This window comes from Alosa alosa, chromosome 1 (assembly GCF_017589495.1).
Source record: "Alosa alosa isolate M-15738 ecotype Scorff River chromosome 1, AALO_Geno_1.1, whole genome shotgun sequence".
Taxonomy (NCBI): domain Eukaryota; kingdom Metazoa; phylum Chordata; class Actinopteri; order Clupeiformes; family Clupeidae; genus Alosa; species Alosa alosa.
In genome coordinates, this window is record NC_063189.1 from 10,553,771 (window position 1) to 10,570,144 (window position 16,374).

General features: G+C 40.3%; 1 protein-coding gene across 1 annotated transcript; it reads right to left on the minus strand.

The window, feature by feature from the left end:
- Positions 1–4,315: 4,315 nt before the first annotated feature.
- On the minus strand, positions 4,316–15,421 carry pcmtd1 (protein-L-isoaspartate (D-aspartate) O-methyltransferase domain containing 1). Its single transcript, XM_048256263.1, is given in 9 exon segments — positions 4,316–5,246; positions 5,249–5,490; positions 7,435–7,558; positions 8,608–8,779; positions 9,035–9,137; positions 9,647–9,703; positions 10,053–10,522; positions 13,400–13,493; positions 15,191–15,421. Coding segments are annotated over 7 exon segments (1,143 nt in total). The 5' UTR covers positions 10,360–10,522; positions 13,400–13,493; positions 15,191–15,421; the 3' UTR covers positions 4,316–5,108.
- Between the last annotated feature and the right edge of the window lie 953 nt (positions 15,422–16,374).

Sequence of the window (16,374 nt, forward strand, 5' to 3'; positions counted from 1 at the left end):
TTTTTTGTATGTTGGTCTTAAGGGGCATGTCAACCCATCCCATTACCACTTATTTCATGTATAGCGCCACCTAGTTAAAAATTAAAAAGCATAAAATTAGGTGTTTTCATCTCAATATCTCTGGCTGACAAGGTCAAAACTGCACAAAATTAAAAGTGTAGGATCATTATGACACCCTCTGAATGCATGCCAAGTTTTGTGTACTTTCGTTCATGGGGGGCCTTACAATAAAATAATTTATGTGTACATTTAGTGACGCATACACCAACAAGGACTCCGGGACACTGAAAGACCGGGGTACACAAAAACTTGGTGAGCATGTACCCCCATATGGATAGCATGGAACCGTCATTTTCGTTTTCATCTGCAGCCCCCCGCTGGACTGGACCCCCCGAAAGGAGGGTAGGGCAGACACAGTTCTCTGTGAATCTTTTATGGTATGTTGGTCTCAAGGGCCCACATAAACCTGGCTCATAATCACTCATTTGTGATTCCCCCCCCCCGGTAAAAAAATGAAAATCAGTAGGATTAAAAGAAAGCCAAAATAAATATTCATCATCATCATCATGGCTGCATTTTCAGTATTGGCGCAGAAGTAGTCGCTTTGTCCACTAGATAGCATGGTTGCAGTGAGGCGTAATTTTGTTGGAAGTTAAAGGGGTTGGAAAAAACAATGGACGCTTCATACAAGGACTGTATTTTACGCCTAACATCTAATAAGGATAGGACGATGTTCACATGAAGTGTAATTCCCATTTCTTCTTGAAGCGAAATAAATCTGAGGATGTTTATCGGACATGCTTGGTTTTACTGCAGGTAATGCGTTAATCTTGTAATATCAATAAGGACCTAGGTAATGTTACCGTTAGCGTTGGTTGAGTGATGGAGGCATTTGATTTATTGCATTTGTAGAAAACTATAAATCGCGGTTATACCAAGCAAATGTATAGCAGCACTGTTTTGTATCTTCGACTGTCATTTATTGCACGCGGCTACAAAAATCATTCTGTGCAATGGAAGATTTTACCAACGTTACACCGGTCTGATGCAGTTTTGCCTATACATCGTGAGACTGAGACTTGTTTATTTTGTTTAAGTAATTTTGCAGGGTGTGAGAGGGGAATCATGTGCTTTGATTACAGCTTGGTAGTTGTAGTCTGTGAAAATTAAAAGCATTAATTATTGTGAAGTATCCAAACAATGACACCTTCATTTCATTATGGCTGTTTTAGCAAAACACCTTAAGCTACTGTGTAGTAGGTCCCATTTAGAAGTGGCTACTTCATTTTGCGCTCATTGACTCATGGAGCTGCGTGAATGTTATTACAACTTTTCGCCACGATATGACAGTTTAAGTCCGCTTGATACTGTAAGGCGAAGCCATTGGTTTCAAAGGAGATTTTATTTGTGTCGCCAGCATAGCCTATTGACAATTTATGTTGTCAATAGGCCTACTATATAATCCTACCTGTAGCTTAGGAAGCTAACAACTTTCTATTAGGATCTAGTTTGTTAGTTACCGTTTTGTCATAACTCCCTGATGCATTTTTGCATTTAGAATAGCCAAAAGCGTGTATATCTCAATCGAAAAAATTAAACAATATCGGTGCCTATGGACTAGGCTGGGTGAACCCAGCCTGATCTGCCCGCTATTTATTTTTGATTTCTTAAAAGATTGAGCTTGGTCTGATGAAAGCCAGACTAGCCATGGACCTCAGTTAAACAATGCAAGGGAACATGAATCAGCCTATATTTGCACTAACAATAGCGGACAAAAAGCTTCAACGTTGGCCCGTTAAAATGTGTATGAACAGTCTAGCGGCGCATTTCATCAAGGCCCATTTGGACATGTCAGTTATTTGCACCACTGGTTAGATGTAAAACAGCACTTCGTTTCAGACTAGGCTACTGTTACTTAATTTGTGCATTAACAATAACGTTTCAGACTACTGTTACTTAATTTGTGCATTGACAATAAAGTATTACATGAACTAAAGATGACTAAAATCTTATGAAGAAAAACATTCACAAAAATCCATCCATCCAAAAATGACCTTTGTTTTTGATAGCTGTTGAAAACGGCATGGAACTGACAGAGATGTTTTTTGTTTATAAATACATAAAAATAAATAAATAAATAACATTATGCTGATACCTTTTGCTTTTCCCAAATACAATGTAGCCTACAGGTGTAAGTGACCTTTCATCAATCCAGTTGCAATGGATGAACTGTGATGAACTGCCCTACTTGTGATTGTTTAGAGATTTTAAAGGTTTTATAACAATTCTACATCTTCTTTGGCTATTCTACAATCTATTCACCTTTTCAGCACCAGTAGGGTACTTTCTGTGCAGCCGCGCCACACTCAGGCATGCCAAACAAGCATACACAAAAAAAGTTTCAAGAGTGGGGATGGAGTAAAATATGGAGACAAATTGAAGTGTGATTTTATTTTTGGCGAACGGATGTACAGGACTGGCGGGCGGTCATATTTTATTACCGCTATGCGGTTTTATCTAGTTAATACTATGTCCTGTCTGGTGTTTTGGACCTGTATAATGAAGGCCACACATCGACGATGACTCTTAAAAGGAGTGATATAAATATATTTAATGAAAACATAGCTGTGGAAGAAAGCATGAATTTACAAACAATTCAGAGTGACACTTCATAGAGAGAAACAGAAAAAAAACAAGATCACACATGTCTCTGTGATAGTCTGTCAACAGCATGCTATCCATTTTCAAGCACTGAAGGGAATGGTAACTAAGCCACCCCATATTTCCACCACCATCTGAACAGCTCAGCCAAGGCTGAAACAGTCAGCGTCAATCTGCGTCTCATAAAAATATACGCAATCACATAACTATGGTGTAAAGACATCAAGAGCATTCAAACCTGATTTCAAGGGCCAAGAAATCTGAGATAGTGACAGTAGTTTACTTAGTGACCTCAGTCGCTGTAAATGTATGAGAGTCAGGGCTTGCCTCTTGCCTCCTGTGTTTGCCAAGCTACCTCAGGCAGCACTGTTGCCCTGGCAGCACACTGCTCTCCAGTGCAGTACATTATCCCAGACCTCATAAGACAGGAGCAGGAGAGCGGTGACCGCGTAAATACAGAAGACTCCACACCGTGAGACAAGGAGAAATAACCCCTCAGCTCTTTGTCATAAATAAACTGGAAAAGACATTGACTTTCCAAGAGACTGAAGAAGTGCAACAGAAGTGAACATAGTTTCACACAATAGATCAGAAATACCCTATCCGGAGTTACATAAAGTCATTTCCCAAATTTCACCTGCCACAGTGATTAATGGGCTACTCTGAAATTCGAGAAATTTAACTGGCTTTTGCTCTGGCTTCTCATCTACAGGAAATGACATCGTTAGCTCATCATAAGCTGATTTTAAAAGGAACGAAAAAAGCTTTGGATGTGAAATGACATATCATGTCATTCAAGGCATTTGGGGGTAGGCTAGGTATTGCAGGATTATTCAATACAGAATTTATTTGTGGCAGAATACCTCAAGATTAAAATATACTATATGAAATCAGTAGTATCAAATCTGTACAGTCTTTACAAACTTTTTTTTTCAGGTGCCAAAACTCCACACACTTTATGAGTTGTCAGATGGACCTGACATCATTTCAACAATGAACCCACTGAAAAGGCTCACTAGGTCCCATGTACAGCAAGTTCCCTATTTGTTCTAAGCGCCACCTCTGAGACACAATACGCCTCTGCCATGTCAGAAGCTGCTGGTTTGATGTAATAGCCTCTTTTATCCTCGCATGACCTGGGCCAGATGGGGAAACACCCTCCCACTTCCTTCTATTAATAAGCCCTGATTTTAGAACTCTCCAAATGAAGGAAAAAAGGATGCGCTAGTGAAAGCTACTGAAGTAAGCTTCCTTGCATCAGGATCATAGATCTTAATTGGTGGCTGATTGCCATAACAAGTTTCAAAGGCTTTCATTACAAGAGAGGCTGGAAGCCATGCTTTTGGCTAACCTACCAAAAAAAAACTATATATATATATATATATATATATATGAAATGAAGAGAGAATATATCATTGTTCTTAGGTACTATCAGCAGACCTTGTTATTGTGTGGGACAGTGTAGAGAGAATCCATGTAATGTTATCATCCCTGTCACATAAAAAATACTTAAGGGAGTCTTTACCAAAACAATCTTAGAATTGTTTTCTTAAGCCAACAATCGACACACATGACAATCGACTGACAACATTTTCAAACAATGATTCATATAAGGCAGTCACAAAAACTGTTGAAAGAAATACAAACTAGCAGATGTTTCAATCCATTTTTTGTGAATGATCACTGATATCTTGGTGTTCATCTAGCCTGCTCGGGTATGGCAGCATTTCTCCAGTCTTATTATTATATATCTATTCCACGTGTCCTAGACACTTCTTGGGCATCAGCAAAAATCATACACTCCTACCCCCCTGAACACGTTCCTTATATTCAAAACACTCTATGATTAAAGCCTCTATATACAAAATGCTTCTACACTATCCCTCTAAGATTGCACTGAAACTTGTGTATGATTATACATTTCTGAATCATATGAAAAAACATCTCTTTTTAAACATGTCTGAAAAAGTGTGAAAGCTTTCAATAGCACAAAGCACAGAAATCACTCTAACCAGCAGTCAAAATGACTGATCATCTTACAAAAAGCCTCTCCATCACTGATTACCTCCCAGACAGACGAAAAACCTAGAATATAATAAAATAAAGTAAAACGAAACAAAATAATGCTACATCATCCAAGAAATGAAGGGAAACAGCTCATCAGATTGGTACTTAGTGCATGAAGAGTACATGTGCGTATGTGTGTGTGTGAGTGTGTGTGTGTGTGTGTGTGTGTGTGTGTGTGTGTGTGTGTGTGTGTTTTAGTCCACCCATCTGAGAGTCTTTATAGTCTGTGTATCAGTGTGTGTGTGTGTGTGTGTGTGTATGAGAGTGTGTGTGTGTGTGTGTGTATGTATGTATGCCCGTGCATGTATTAAGTGGAGGTGCTGAGACAAATGTGTGTGTCTGTGTGTGTGTGTGTGTGTGTGTGTGTGTGTACACCCTGATCACTTCTCACGGTAGTACAGCAGGTAGGCCTTGAGCGCGTCAGGCAGGGGCAGGCTGAGGATCCTCTCCCTCAGCAGGTTGACCCGCGGCTCCTCTGCCTTCAGCGGCTGCTCCTCGCTACCCTCCTTCTCCTCCTCGTCCTCCCGTCCTCCTCCCTGATCTCCTCGCCGATGCGCTCCTCCTCCTCGCTCTCCACTCGCTGCGGGATCAGCTGGTTGCCCACGAACACGTATGTGTTGATGCGACGCCGCCGGCAACGCCGCCTCTTGCGCTTGTGGGGCGTGCGCTGTGTGGCCGGACTGGCCTCCTCGATCTGGCTGTGCAGCGCGCGGCGGATGTACACACGCGACAGGTCCTGCAGACTTCGGATGTGGATGGGTGCTGGTGCGGGAGAAGAACAGCCTCTTAAGTCACTTGGTATTCTATTGACTTCTCACTGCGTTCACACAGTCACACAGGTCCTTGGGCTAAATCCCAATAAATAAATTAATATATATTGTATGTTTTTTTGGATTTTTTGTCATTCTATGTATCAATGTGTGAGTCTGTATAAGTGTTGTCTAGCTCTGTGTAACTTATGGCTCCTAAATGCAAGACAAATTCCCCATTGGGGCAATAAAGGTTTCATTCATTCAAATCAAATTCATTTGAGAGGAGAGCTTCTACACATGCGTGTATTATAGGCCTTGACAGTTAGATTGCAGCACCATTTATTCTGCCCTCCTGTGGCCATAGTTCAGTGGAATGTTTTGTAAAATGGACACAGCTGCCATGTTTCATTTTGACAATAAAGTGGCAAGAGAATCTGGTGAGCTTAGTTCAGAGGGCTTTTATTCCACAAGAGATTTTTTTTTAAAAACACATCCTCAGAAGTTTTCTGATGGCCTTTAGCTCGTGGCACCTTTTTGGGACTGGATATTGATTTCCATACCAACTGCCATAACCACAAAGATCACAGTAACACCTGCCCCCTGGGGGTAGAATAATGTAGTGCAGCGAATAAACCAGTGAAGAACATCCTAAGGATTCAGAGGTGGACTTCTCATGTGGCCCCTGATTCATATTGCACTCTTGGTTGAAAAGTGATGCAGTCAAGAGCCCTTAATGATTTGTGGACATCTTTCAACAGAGGTCTTGAAACATGATTATATTTGAAATACTCTGTTGAAGGGTTATTTCAACAGTGGGTTATTTCAACAGAACCGTGGCCCACTGGTTAGCACTCTGGACTTGTAACCCCGACTGGTGGGCGCAGCTGAAGTGCCCTTGAGCAAGGCACCTAACCCCTCACTGCTTCCCGAGCGCCGCCTGTGTGTTCACTGTGTGCTGTTTGTGTTTCACTAATTCACCGATAGGGTTAAATGCAGAGACCAAAATTTCCCTCACGGGATCAAAAAAGTATATATACTTATAATTTCTTGACTGTAGTTTTAGCATCAGCTATGAAGAACACTGCTAACCTTGACTACAAACAGTTTCTGTATGCAGTATGTAGCATGCCTTTACCTAATACATAGCTAATATATAGGTTTACTTATACTAAAACACTTCATCTCTTGATGCAAACAAAATACCAGGTTTCCACCTGTAACTACACTGCCGTTCAAAAGTTTGGGGTCACTTAAAAATGTCCATTCCACTCCATTATTAACAGAATACCAGCTGAGATCAGTTGCATTGTTTTTTGTAAAGGTACACTATGCAGGTTTAGGCATTTTTGGCAAGTGTAGAGCTCCCTCTAGAGTCGCGATGTATTTAGATGTTACTCTGCTTTTGTAAATAGCAAACTTCTCGCAACTTATCCCCTTGTACACAATGCAAATGCTTTTGTTGTAGAGGTGAAGGATTAAGAACAGATAAAAAATATCTCCAAAGAGCTATATCTACTGACAAGGTAATGTTTCACGATTCTCGCGAGGATTGTTGGGGCACCACTCTTGGAAGTTGCATAGCTGGTTTTCTCAGTAGTAAACAGAATGTGCCTTTGGAACATTGGATGAATGGTTGCTGATAATGGGCAATGTAGATATTGCATTAAAGATCAGCTATTTCTTTCTACAACAGTCATTTACAACATTAATAATGAAAACAAGGACATTTTTAAGTGACTCCAAACTTTTGAACAGTAGTGTATGATCAATTAAAAACTTGTCATCATCCTTAGCTTTGTCATGGTTAAAAAAAAGAGATGTATTGAGCTGAACAGGATTGGTCTTCACCCCTACGGTTATTTTTACTTTGGCACAGGAGACCTCTGGAAACAATGGAAGCATCAAGCTTGCCTCCATGAGCATCAATGAGCTGATTTAAAAAAAGCAGACTTACGGAGTTGAACTGTGTCTGGTTTGTTGCCGTCGGCTCTGTTCTGCTGGACAAGCGGGGCGAAGGACACAGCCAGGATGTTCTTGCTCTCCCAGGAGCTCTGGCCAGTCCGGGTGATCTGAGTCAACTGCAGCAACACACAGCGACAGGACGCCGTTGGAAACACATGGCAACAAAGTCAAAATATGATTTCCCACAGGCACAACAGCTAAACAGGTTTGAGAGAGGAGTCTTCTTCATTGGTGCAGTAGTACTGGAGCCCAGCACTGCACCCTTCATGGTTGTAGGCTTGGATACTTCTAATAGATGTCAATAAATGGACTACTCCCTACATTGTAATTGATGGATTGCTGTTTCTCTATGTAATTCAACATTTTGTATGTCTCGCCGGATGTTAGGTTTGCATGTTTCTGCTGACAAATCATCATCTTAAATATGTCTTCAGATTCTCCAATTTAGTCTTTGAGTTTAGTCTGTTGAGAATATATGTTCTATAAACTAGAATGATAAAGAAAAATGAGAATGACCTTTCAGGGATTGTAATCTCAGTACACCTCACAATTATTCTTTGACCTGAAGTACTCATAAAAATCTAAACCAGGTGTCCAAAGTCCTCTAAGGTGAGCTTTAGCCAGTGCACGTGTACAAGGCCAACACTGGTAGCTCCTACCATTCAACCCAATTCCTGAGGAAGCCTTTGAAGGCAGCATGTGCAGAGAAAGCATGCTGCTGCTGCTGCTACTGTACTCTCCTTCAGGCTGCATTCAGAAAAACAGCGGTTTTCTTGCCACTTGTCACTGACGCCTCAAAAGTTGAGATTAGTTTATATTTGTTATAGAACTTTTTTCACATCACAGACATGTTTTTTTTTTTTGCATGCAATCCACACTAGTCTCTGAATTTCACTAGTTTCTCTAGTCAACAAAATGGCTCCTTGTCTCTTCCTGTCTGAATAAGGCTTCAGGTTATGGCTTCTGTTAAGCGCCTTGAGACAATTTCATTTGCTGGAACTATAAAAAAAAAAAATATGGAATTAAATTAATAGTCGCCAGACTGTACTTTTGACTTGTGTCCAAATACAAGATGAAGCATGCATGGACTCCACGAAGGATGAATTATTTTCACAGACAACACATTGCAGCACGAAAAGCTCATTGTGTACTACATTTTCAATACCTGATCTTCAATTGGCACAACAAGGATGCCTCCCACTTTGAGCATGATTTTCATGTAGTTCTCGTGGTCCTTTTGGACTCCGGCTCCACAGTAAATGCGATCATATTGGTGGCTGTCGGAGGAGATTTCTAAGCAGTTTCCCACCACAAATTTTGGCTCACAGAATTCAAACCTACAACAAGAGGATAAATAATAATAAAAAAAATATGACCGAGTTACTGAGTAGACTTGACACTTGCAGTACCTCTGACACACACAGCTTCAGAAGTAATGTACAAATGCTGTTAGATAGTATATATATGAGTCTGTATAACAGTATTATCTTTATATAAACATGACACAAATATTACTACATACTCCTTTGTAGCAACTACTAGTTTACAATACTGTGAACACTGCAAACATACATATAGTTTGCATCACTTACTTATCAAAGCTATCACTGTTTTTAATGAAGTCCTCCAGCCTCTCTTTAGCATACTCCACAACATCCTTATGTAGTTCAACACCATGATTCACTCCAAATGGACCTGGAAGCCATTGGACAAGAGTCAACTATCTTAACATGAATCAGTGCACTTTACTGCAAAGAGCTAAGCTTAACATTTTGATGACATGTTTCACCAAAAAAAAAAAAAAACCTAATTTGAGCAGCCATATGTTAAAACTAGAGCGCATAAGAACATCTTATTGCTCTGTTACGGTGTCTGCACCATCTGTTCCTCGATCAAATCGCACACCACACCATGAATATATCAATTACATAAAATCCTGAAATTTAATATAGAGCAATACTTATTTGGGGGAACTATCAGAGTTTTATTTCCATTGAATTAAGTCGATATGTGATATTTTAATAAGCAAAATAGGCCTATCAGAACAGTAATACCAATGATCTGATAAATTATGCATACAACTATTAGAGTCAGCATAATGTATTATAGGCACAGTCCCAAACACATTCTTAAATTCATTGAATTGCTCTAAATGATAGTAATGCCATTTATTTTGCGTTTGCTATAAAAAATAAAACAAAAACCTTGATGTTTGTTTGTTGTCCTGGCCCTGCAAACACAGTGGTGCACTGCATACTGATCTATGAGCAATCATAATCAACATGGTGCTTCAGGAGCATGGGAGGGAGAGAGGTGTCCTTTGATTGGCTGTTGAGCTCTAATAGCAACAGCCTTTGACGAAACCAACACCGGGTCATAGACTGCATCTCTAGTGCAATTTTTTTTCTGTAGTGCATTTTTGGATGGAAGTATAAGCCTTTGTTTTACTGAGGACAAAGATAAATGCAGTACATAACAGTGTACTCTACTGTACATGATACAGTACATGATACAATAGGCCTATTAGCAATACTACTTTACACATCGCTATGGAAGCCTCTGCCTGTCTGCACTTCCTGTTTTTGAGGAGGAAGTGAAGTGTGACATTACCGAGGATCAGGCCCACCATGGTGCTCAGGTAGCCGGTGCCGCTGCCCAGGTTGAGGAAGGACAGTCCCTGGCGCAGCCTCAGCGCCTCCATCACCTCAGAGTAGATGCACGGTGCCGACAGGTGGAGGTTGCCATTTTTCCATGCCAGGTCCTTGTAGGCATTCTCTCGGTAACTGTCCAAGTAGTAGTCGCCACGGTCAATGGCCCGGAAGGCCTGTTCAACCTGTTCTGTGCGGATATACTGAGCCTCCTTCAAGTTGTCGATCAGGTCATCATTGTCCTCCCCGGCACTGACGGCTCCTCCCATGACGACAAAAACGCCAAAAGAAAAGAAACGTAAAAACAGCCACCCCCCAAAAAATAAACTTTCAGCAGAAGGGCCTCACATGGAGAGAAGCTGATGAGATAGGTGGAATTAGCTCCTACAGGATGTTTGAGATTGGCATCTCAAATTGGTGGTCCAAGAACAACTAAAATACAATGGAGAAAATGCATTAAAATATAGTATTATAATAATGTTTTATCATGATGTAAAATAAGTTACACAATACTGCTTGTTTGCCCCTGCCTTGGGAAATACTGTATTTGATTTTCCCATTACCAATTTCAAGCTCAAAACATATCAACATAAAATCCCCTTCAAGTGGTTCAATGGAAGAATTTTGCCAATAGGCAAACATTGTTTGCACAAAATTGCAAGAACTAAACCCTACAAATACACTTAACCTGAATTATTGAGAAAAAGAAAGATAATTTACACTTTGTTAACCTTTCATCACATCTCTGTACTTTCTTCAAAACAGTTGTAGTCTGACTATTACAGTTTTTTTCAGTTGCTAACAAGCGTTTGTCTAACCAGTTGTCACATTTTCAAAACTCTAAACACAATTAGCACAGTATAATTTTTTTGTGGCCATACCATTATCACATTTCATGTCGTTTTCACACAATATGCAGTCAGTGAACACATTTCCACAATGCTTACATTTTCTTAACAAACAAGCTACAGTACACCTCCTAACAAAATTATGGATTGTTTTTGCAGTATTTATGAATGTTAACACACAACATCCTACAATAGCAAAAACAATATTCCAAACCTTAGATACAGTATAAAAACCTCTGCTTCAGCTACCAAGCGGTTTCCCATCGGCCTTGGATACTGTAATATCAGATGCAATGTTGATGAAAACTTGTGGCCTAACCCAGAAGATCGAGAGATTAGATACAGTTTGTGTTTTTTTTTTAGTTCCCCCATTTTATCTGGGCTTTTTGCTGTTGTTTTTTTGTTGATTTGTTGATGTGTTTCATTGATATTTTGTTCACTGTAAGCAGTAATGTAAAACTTTTTCTGTTCTATCATACTGTAAACAGTATTTCTACTGAACTTCCTGTAGTAAACAGTAAAGGAAAAAAACTGATTTGCTTTTTACTGGAATGCTTTTGAATGTGGACATACAGTTCCCAACCAAGAAATTTAGTGTAAAAACGATGGATTGCATGTTTTGCATGCAAATACCTGTAAAACTGAAACATAAAAGTCTATGCAGTTTTTGTTATTTCAACAATAGCCAGTATTTTGAAACCTGGTGTACTTTGATTGACTGCATGTACCTTGTAAAGTGAAAACAAGTGTTATTCTTTGACAGAATAATTTTATTTTGAGTCAGATTTCCAGTGTTTTGGTAACATGAGTTAGTGTGCGCAGAGAAAGATGTGTTAGTATATATTTTAACAAAATGTGTTTTTGAGAAGAAAATGTTTTGCAGGTGTGAGTCTGTAAGAGTTTAGAAAAAGTATCTGAAGTATGGGTAAGCGCTTGTTAGCGATTGAAAAAAACTGTAATTGTGCTGTGTGTCAAATGAACAGGGTGCCAAAGCCAAATGATATGCTTACCATACTTATTATGTTGGCTATGGCACACTGTGCTTCACCTTGTTGGAATACCAGGCCCTTTGGAGTCATAACCTCCCCCCACTAATACCACAGCCAGGGCAATCTTTGTCCTACTTTTTTCTACACCTCTCTAAAATGTCCTTTGAGTTTTCTGCAGTAAAAATAATGCAGGGAAAATTGGGTCAAACCATTTCTCTCCCTTCTGCCAGACAAGCGGACAGTGAGGCTATACCACCACTGGCATTAGTTAGCTCTCCCCAGAATGCATTTGAAAGTGCCCATTTCAAAGACAACTAGATACAGTATTTTCACTGGGGAAGATTGTATTGCTTTCTCAAAAAGCAGCTCTGTAAGCAATCCTGGATAGTCATTTTTCCACATGTAAAGTAGTATACAAATTAAAGGGCAAATGAATAGGCTATTTCACATTGAAGCATGTACTGTACACATACTCAGGAAAGGAAAGCTGGAGCATACTGTATAGCCCAATAGATAAGTAAATAATCTGAGTATCCTAACTAATATTCTATATAAACTTTGATATGGATCTCCTAAAACGATACTTTCTTTTTGCTAGCCTCCATTTGAAGCGCTGTGGACATCAGCGCCGACATGAGTGCAGCACACTCCGCTTTCGACATTCGATAACTTAAACCCCATTATTATTAATACAACCCCGCACACCAGCGTCAAACTCTGCCGCCACCTCCACTGGTGTGCAGGGATGTATTGAGAATAATGTTATCAAAATAATCAAATGTTGAAAGCAGAGTGCACCGCACTCATGTCGGCACCTGTGTCCGCATCGCTTGAGTTAAGGTTTATTTGGGTATCAATATGGTGGACCTCTACACCTATATCCACAATGCCACTGTGGATGTTGCCTGGACTGTGGTAGGCTCCGTCACCAGTTATCTTCCACAGATGCTTGGTTAGGGGGACGGCATTTTCTACACAGAATCGGCGGATTCAATGGTGCTGAACTGGGCATCAAAACACCTGTATATTTTTGGAGTCTATTCCTTACTTAAGCCTTTAAGTCACCTTGTCAGTTTAATCTTTACTTTGTATTATTTCATGACTTGGCTGATGACCAATAGAGTGCTACATTTCCATGTCCATGTCTACTTTAAGCACTGATAGCCAGCACCTATAAAGTGCCACATCTATCATTTGTGAAAAAAATGTCATCTGTCTTCATCTGGCAGCCCAAACCAAAGGACTTATTTGTGCAAGTAGAATATTTCAGTTTATTTATTTATTTATTGTTTAGACAAAATGACTGAAATTGCCTTGGGGACTATATTAGCGCATAAAGGCAAGCCGCTATATTTGGCAATAAATAGAGACAGGCTGAAGACAGTGTTTGGTGAGAGGTCTAGTGTTTAGCAGCATGACCTCAGCTAACCCCCGGTGTCATAGGGTGGCGAGGGGTTAATGTGGGGACATACCCGGAACAGCCTCGGGAACAGTTTCTTGTTCTCAGGAAACCCTCTGAGATGGGCAGCAGATGATGTGTGTCACAGATTCCAGGCTGCAACACCACTGCAATCACATGCACACAGTGAAATTAGATACATAAACAAACACATGAGCCATCCAATGAGCAGAGGGAGCCAGGGCTTGTGAGTGAAAGGCAATATGTTTGCACAATGCACCAGGATGACACAGAGGCAGGCCAAACTCTGATAACACCAATGGAGAACATAGTTTTAGGATAAGATTGGGTGTTAATCAGACTGCAAATGCAATGCTAAGGGACACATTGACATTGTGGCAAATAGCTACCTTTGCAATTTGCAAACACTCCCAATCCCTTAATCCATTGCCAAATCCTAGCATACCTCAGATTTAATTTCAAGTAGGCTCATTAAGATACTATTAAGGTCAGAGATGTAAGAGGGCAATAGGACATGGTCTGTGATAAACTTGCAAGCATGGCTGCTTGGCTTTAAGCAAACTTTACTGCATTTGGTGACAATTACTGCCGAATATAACTGGTGTCATGTCATGCCATCCTATTTTCAGTATTCCTCTTGATTATCAGGAGGCCAAATCTGCATAAATACCAGAATGGCACGGCAGAGGGCAGAATTTATGCTCAGGAGACGCGTGCATGCACACTGAGTGGAGCCGAGGAGCCTGCTCAACATGCAGTTGAGGCAGTGTCAGAGATCTCAAGCAATCGAGTTATGCCTGGTACATCCGCACTGCGTGTGATCTCTGCAGAAACAAAGCAGTGTGGCACCCGCAGTAGTCTCGTTACTGAATTTGCATAGTTAGTGAACATGGCACTCTGTCGTTTCTGACCCCTCAAAATACTCGATCAAAAGGCGAGTAGTGTCACGGTGTCAAAGAAAAATGATAACTGAAGAGCTGTTCTGCAGCGCTTCAGCTAACCAGCTAAGTCCTGTTAGCATGCTAATACCACGTAGCATACGCAGAAAGAACTAGCAGGTACTTCGACGAGAACGGGGCACTTTGGGAAGATGAAGGTTTTATAACAGCTAGCACGCTAACAGGAGATAGATACACAAGCTAGCTTGCAACTTGAGCAGTCAGGATGTCGTTCACTTTCAGTATGGTTTCGAAAACAACTAAATTACAGTCGTGCACATTTCGACACCACTTTAATCTGCTGAGATGAGCTTGTTTATTTACTGTTGCAAACTCCATAATAACTTGTGAGACTGAAATTTAATTTAAAATTGAAGGTGAAACGGAGTCACCAAAAACAAATAACGTTAATGTAACGTTATATGACATCAGCTGCGCAACCGTGTTCACTAAAAAGCTTTAATGTTACTTGCGCCTAAAACAGATTAACAGCAGAGAATATTAATATGCTTTCATATTAGCTGCCGGGCTAACAACTACAATTAGGTTAACGTTAGCGATGCTACTTTCTCAGGCTCTCATCTCCCATCGCGGTACATCCCGTATTGTTGTTGTCCAGGCAGCATTGAGAATATTTTATTTAGCCTATCTTAACCCACTGTTGATAGATGTAGGCTAAAATACAAGTTGAACCTTGAGTGCGTCATACAGTGGTAATGTTAGTTAAGTTAACTAATGATCACTGACAAAGTAAATTCAGGAGGACCAATTGTCTGCTATAACAAAATGTCGACATCATAACAATTCAGACAAAAAATCCACAAACCTGGTTTGTTTGTTTGTAAGAGCCGCTAGTCAGATGAGTAAATTAAGTAATATGAGTATCTATCGAAACATTAACGTACCGTGCCACTGACAGCTCAGATAAATATAGTTTTTCGAAGACGGCCGATTGCCGCTGTCTTTTCTTCAGGAACAGCTGAGAGGATGTAAACATATGTCACGTGGTTCTAGGCTGATCGAACCAGACCAGACAGAGAGACGTGTTTTCGCGGGAGGACAAGAATAGAATTCTGCGTGGATCAGATCCGCACCATCGAGACCCAAGAGCACAGCTATTCAGTTTGTTTTCATGACCTCCTTTGCTGTCGTGGCTGTTTTTGACTACAGCCACCATAACAGGTATGCAGACATGACCTAGCCTACAGGCCAAGCCACGCAATCCAAGTTCAGCTGTTGGTGTTGGTTTATTATGGATCAGCAGCGAAGGATGATGTTGTTGATAGGGCCTAGGCCTACTGTAGCAGACACATCTTCATGTCCTCACATGACCTGAGGAGAAAGTGATGGGTTACCTCCTGCTCGATTTAGCCTACAACAAGACATTATTAAATGTTGTGTCATAATTCCATATCAGGCTATGATTTGTATAGTGTATTTGCTATTGTATTTGCTGGGCTGAGCAACAACAAAAAGCTAAAAATGGTTGGCCAGCCACCTCAAGGTTAGTCATTAGAACCCATCACCTCCCCCCTCCCCCTCTCTGTCTCTGTGTAGCATGGCCATTCCATCAAGAAAGAGAATCAAAAGTTAATTCTTTCAATTGATAAAAAATCAGATTTTCAGATCATCAGTGGCATGCTACTTAATTCTGGGTCCAGTGTTGGATCACCATCACCATATTATTAAAAGGAAGGAAGAAGCAATACTTTGTCAGTATCCCGTGAACAAACATGGTCCACCAACCTCTTACTTTCTTGGATATTTTATTTTCCCTTTTATTGCTTTAATAAATGGAATCTTTGTCCATTTAATTTGGCCTTTTTTACAACAATTACAAAAAAAACTCTTTAATGTCAAAGTGAAAGCAAATTTCTACAAAGTAATGTTAATTAAAAATATATAATGCAAAATAAGCGATTGCATAAATATTCACACCCCTTAAAATGACTGACCTAAATTAACAGCGGTCCAGCCAGTTGGTGCTAATAGTCACACAATTAGTGAAATGGAGATCGCCTGTGTGCAGTGAATGTGTATAGTATAGTAATATAAAGATACCTGTGTCTGGAAGGTCCAGTCACTGGTC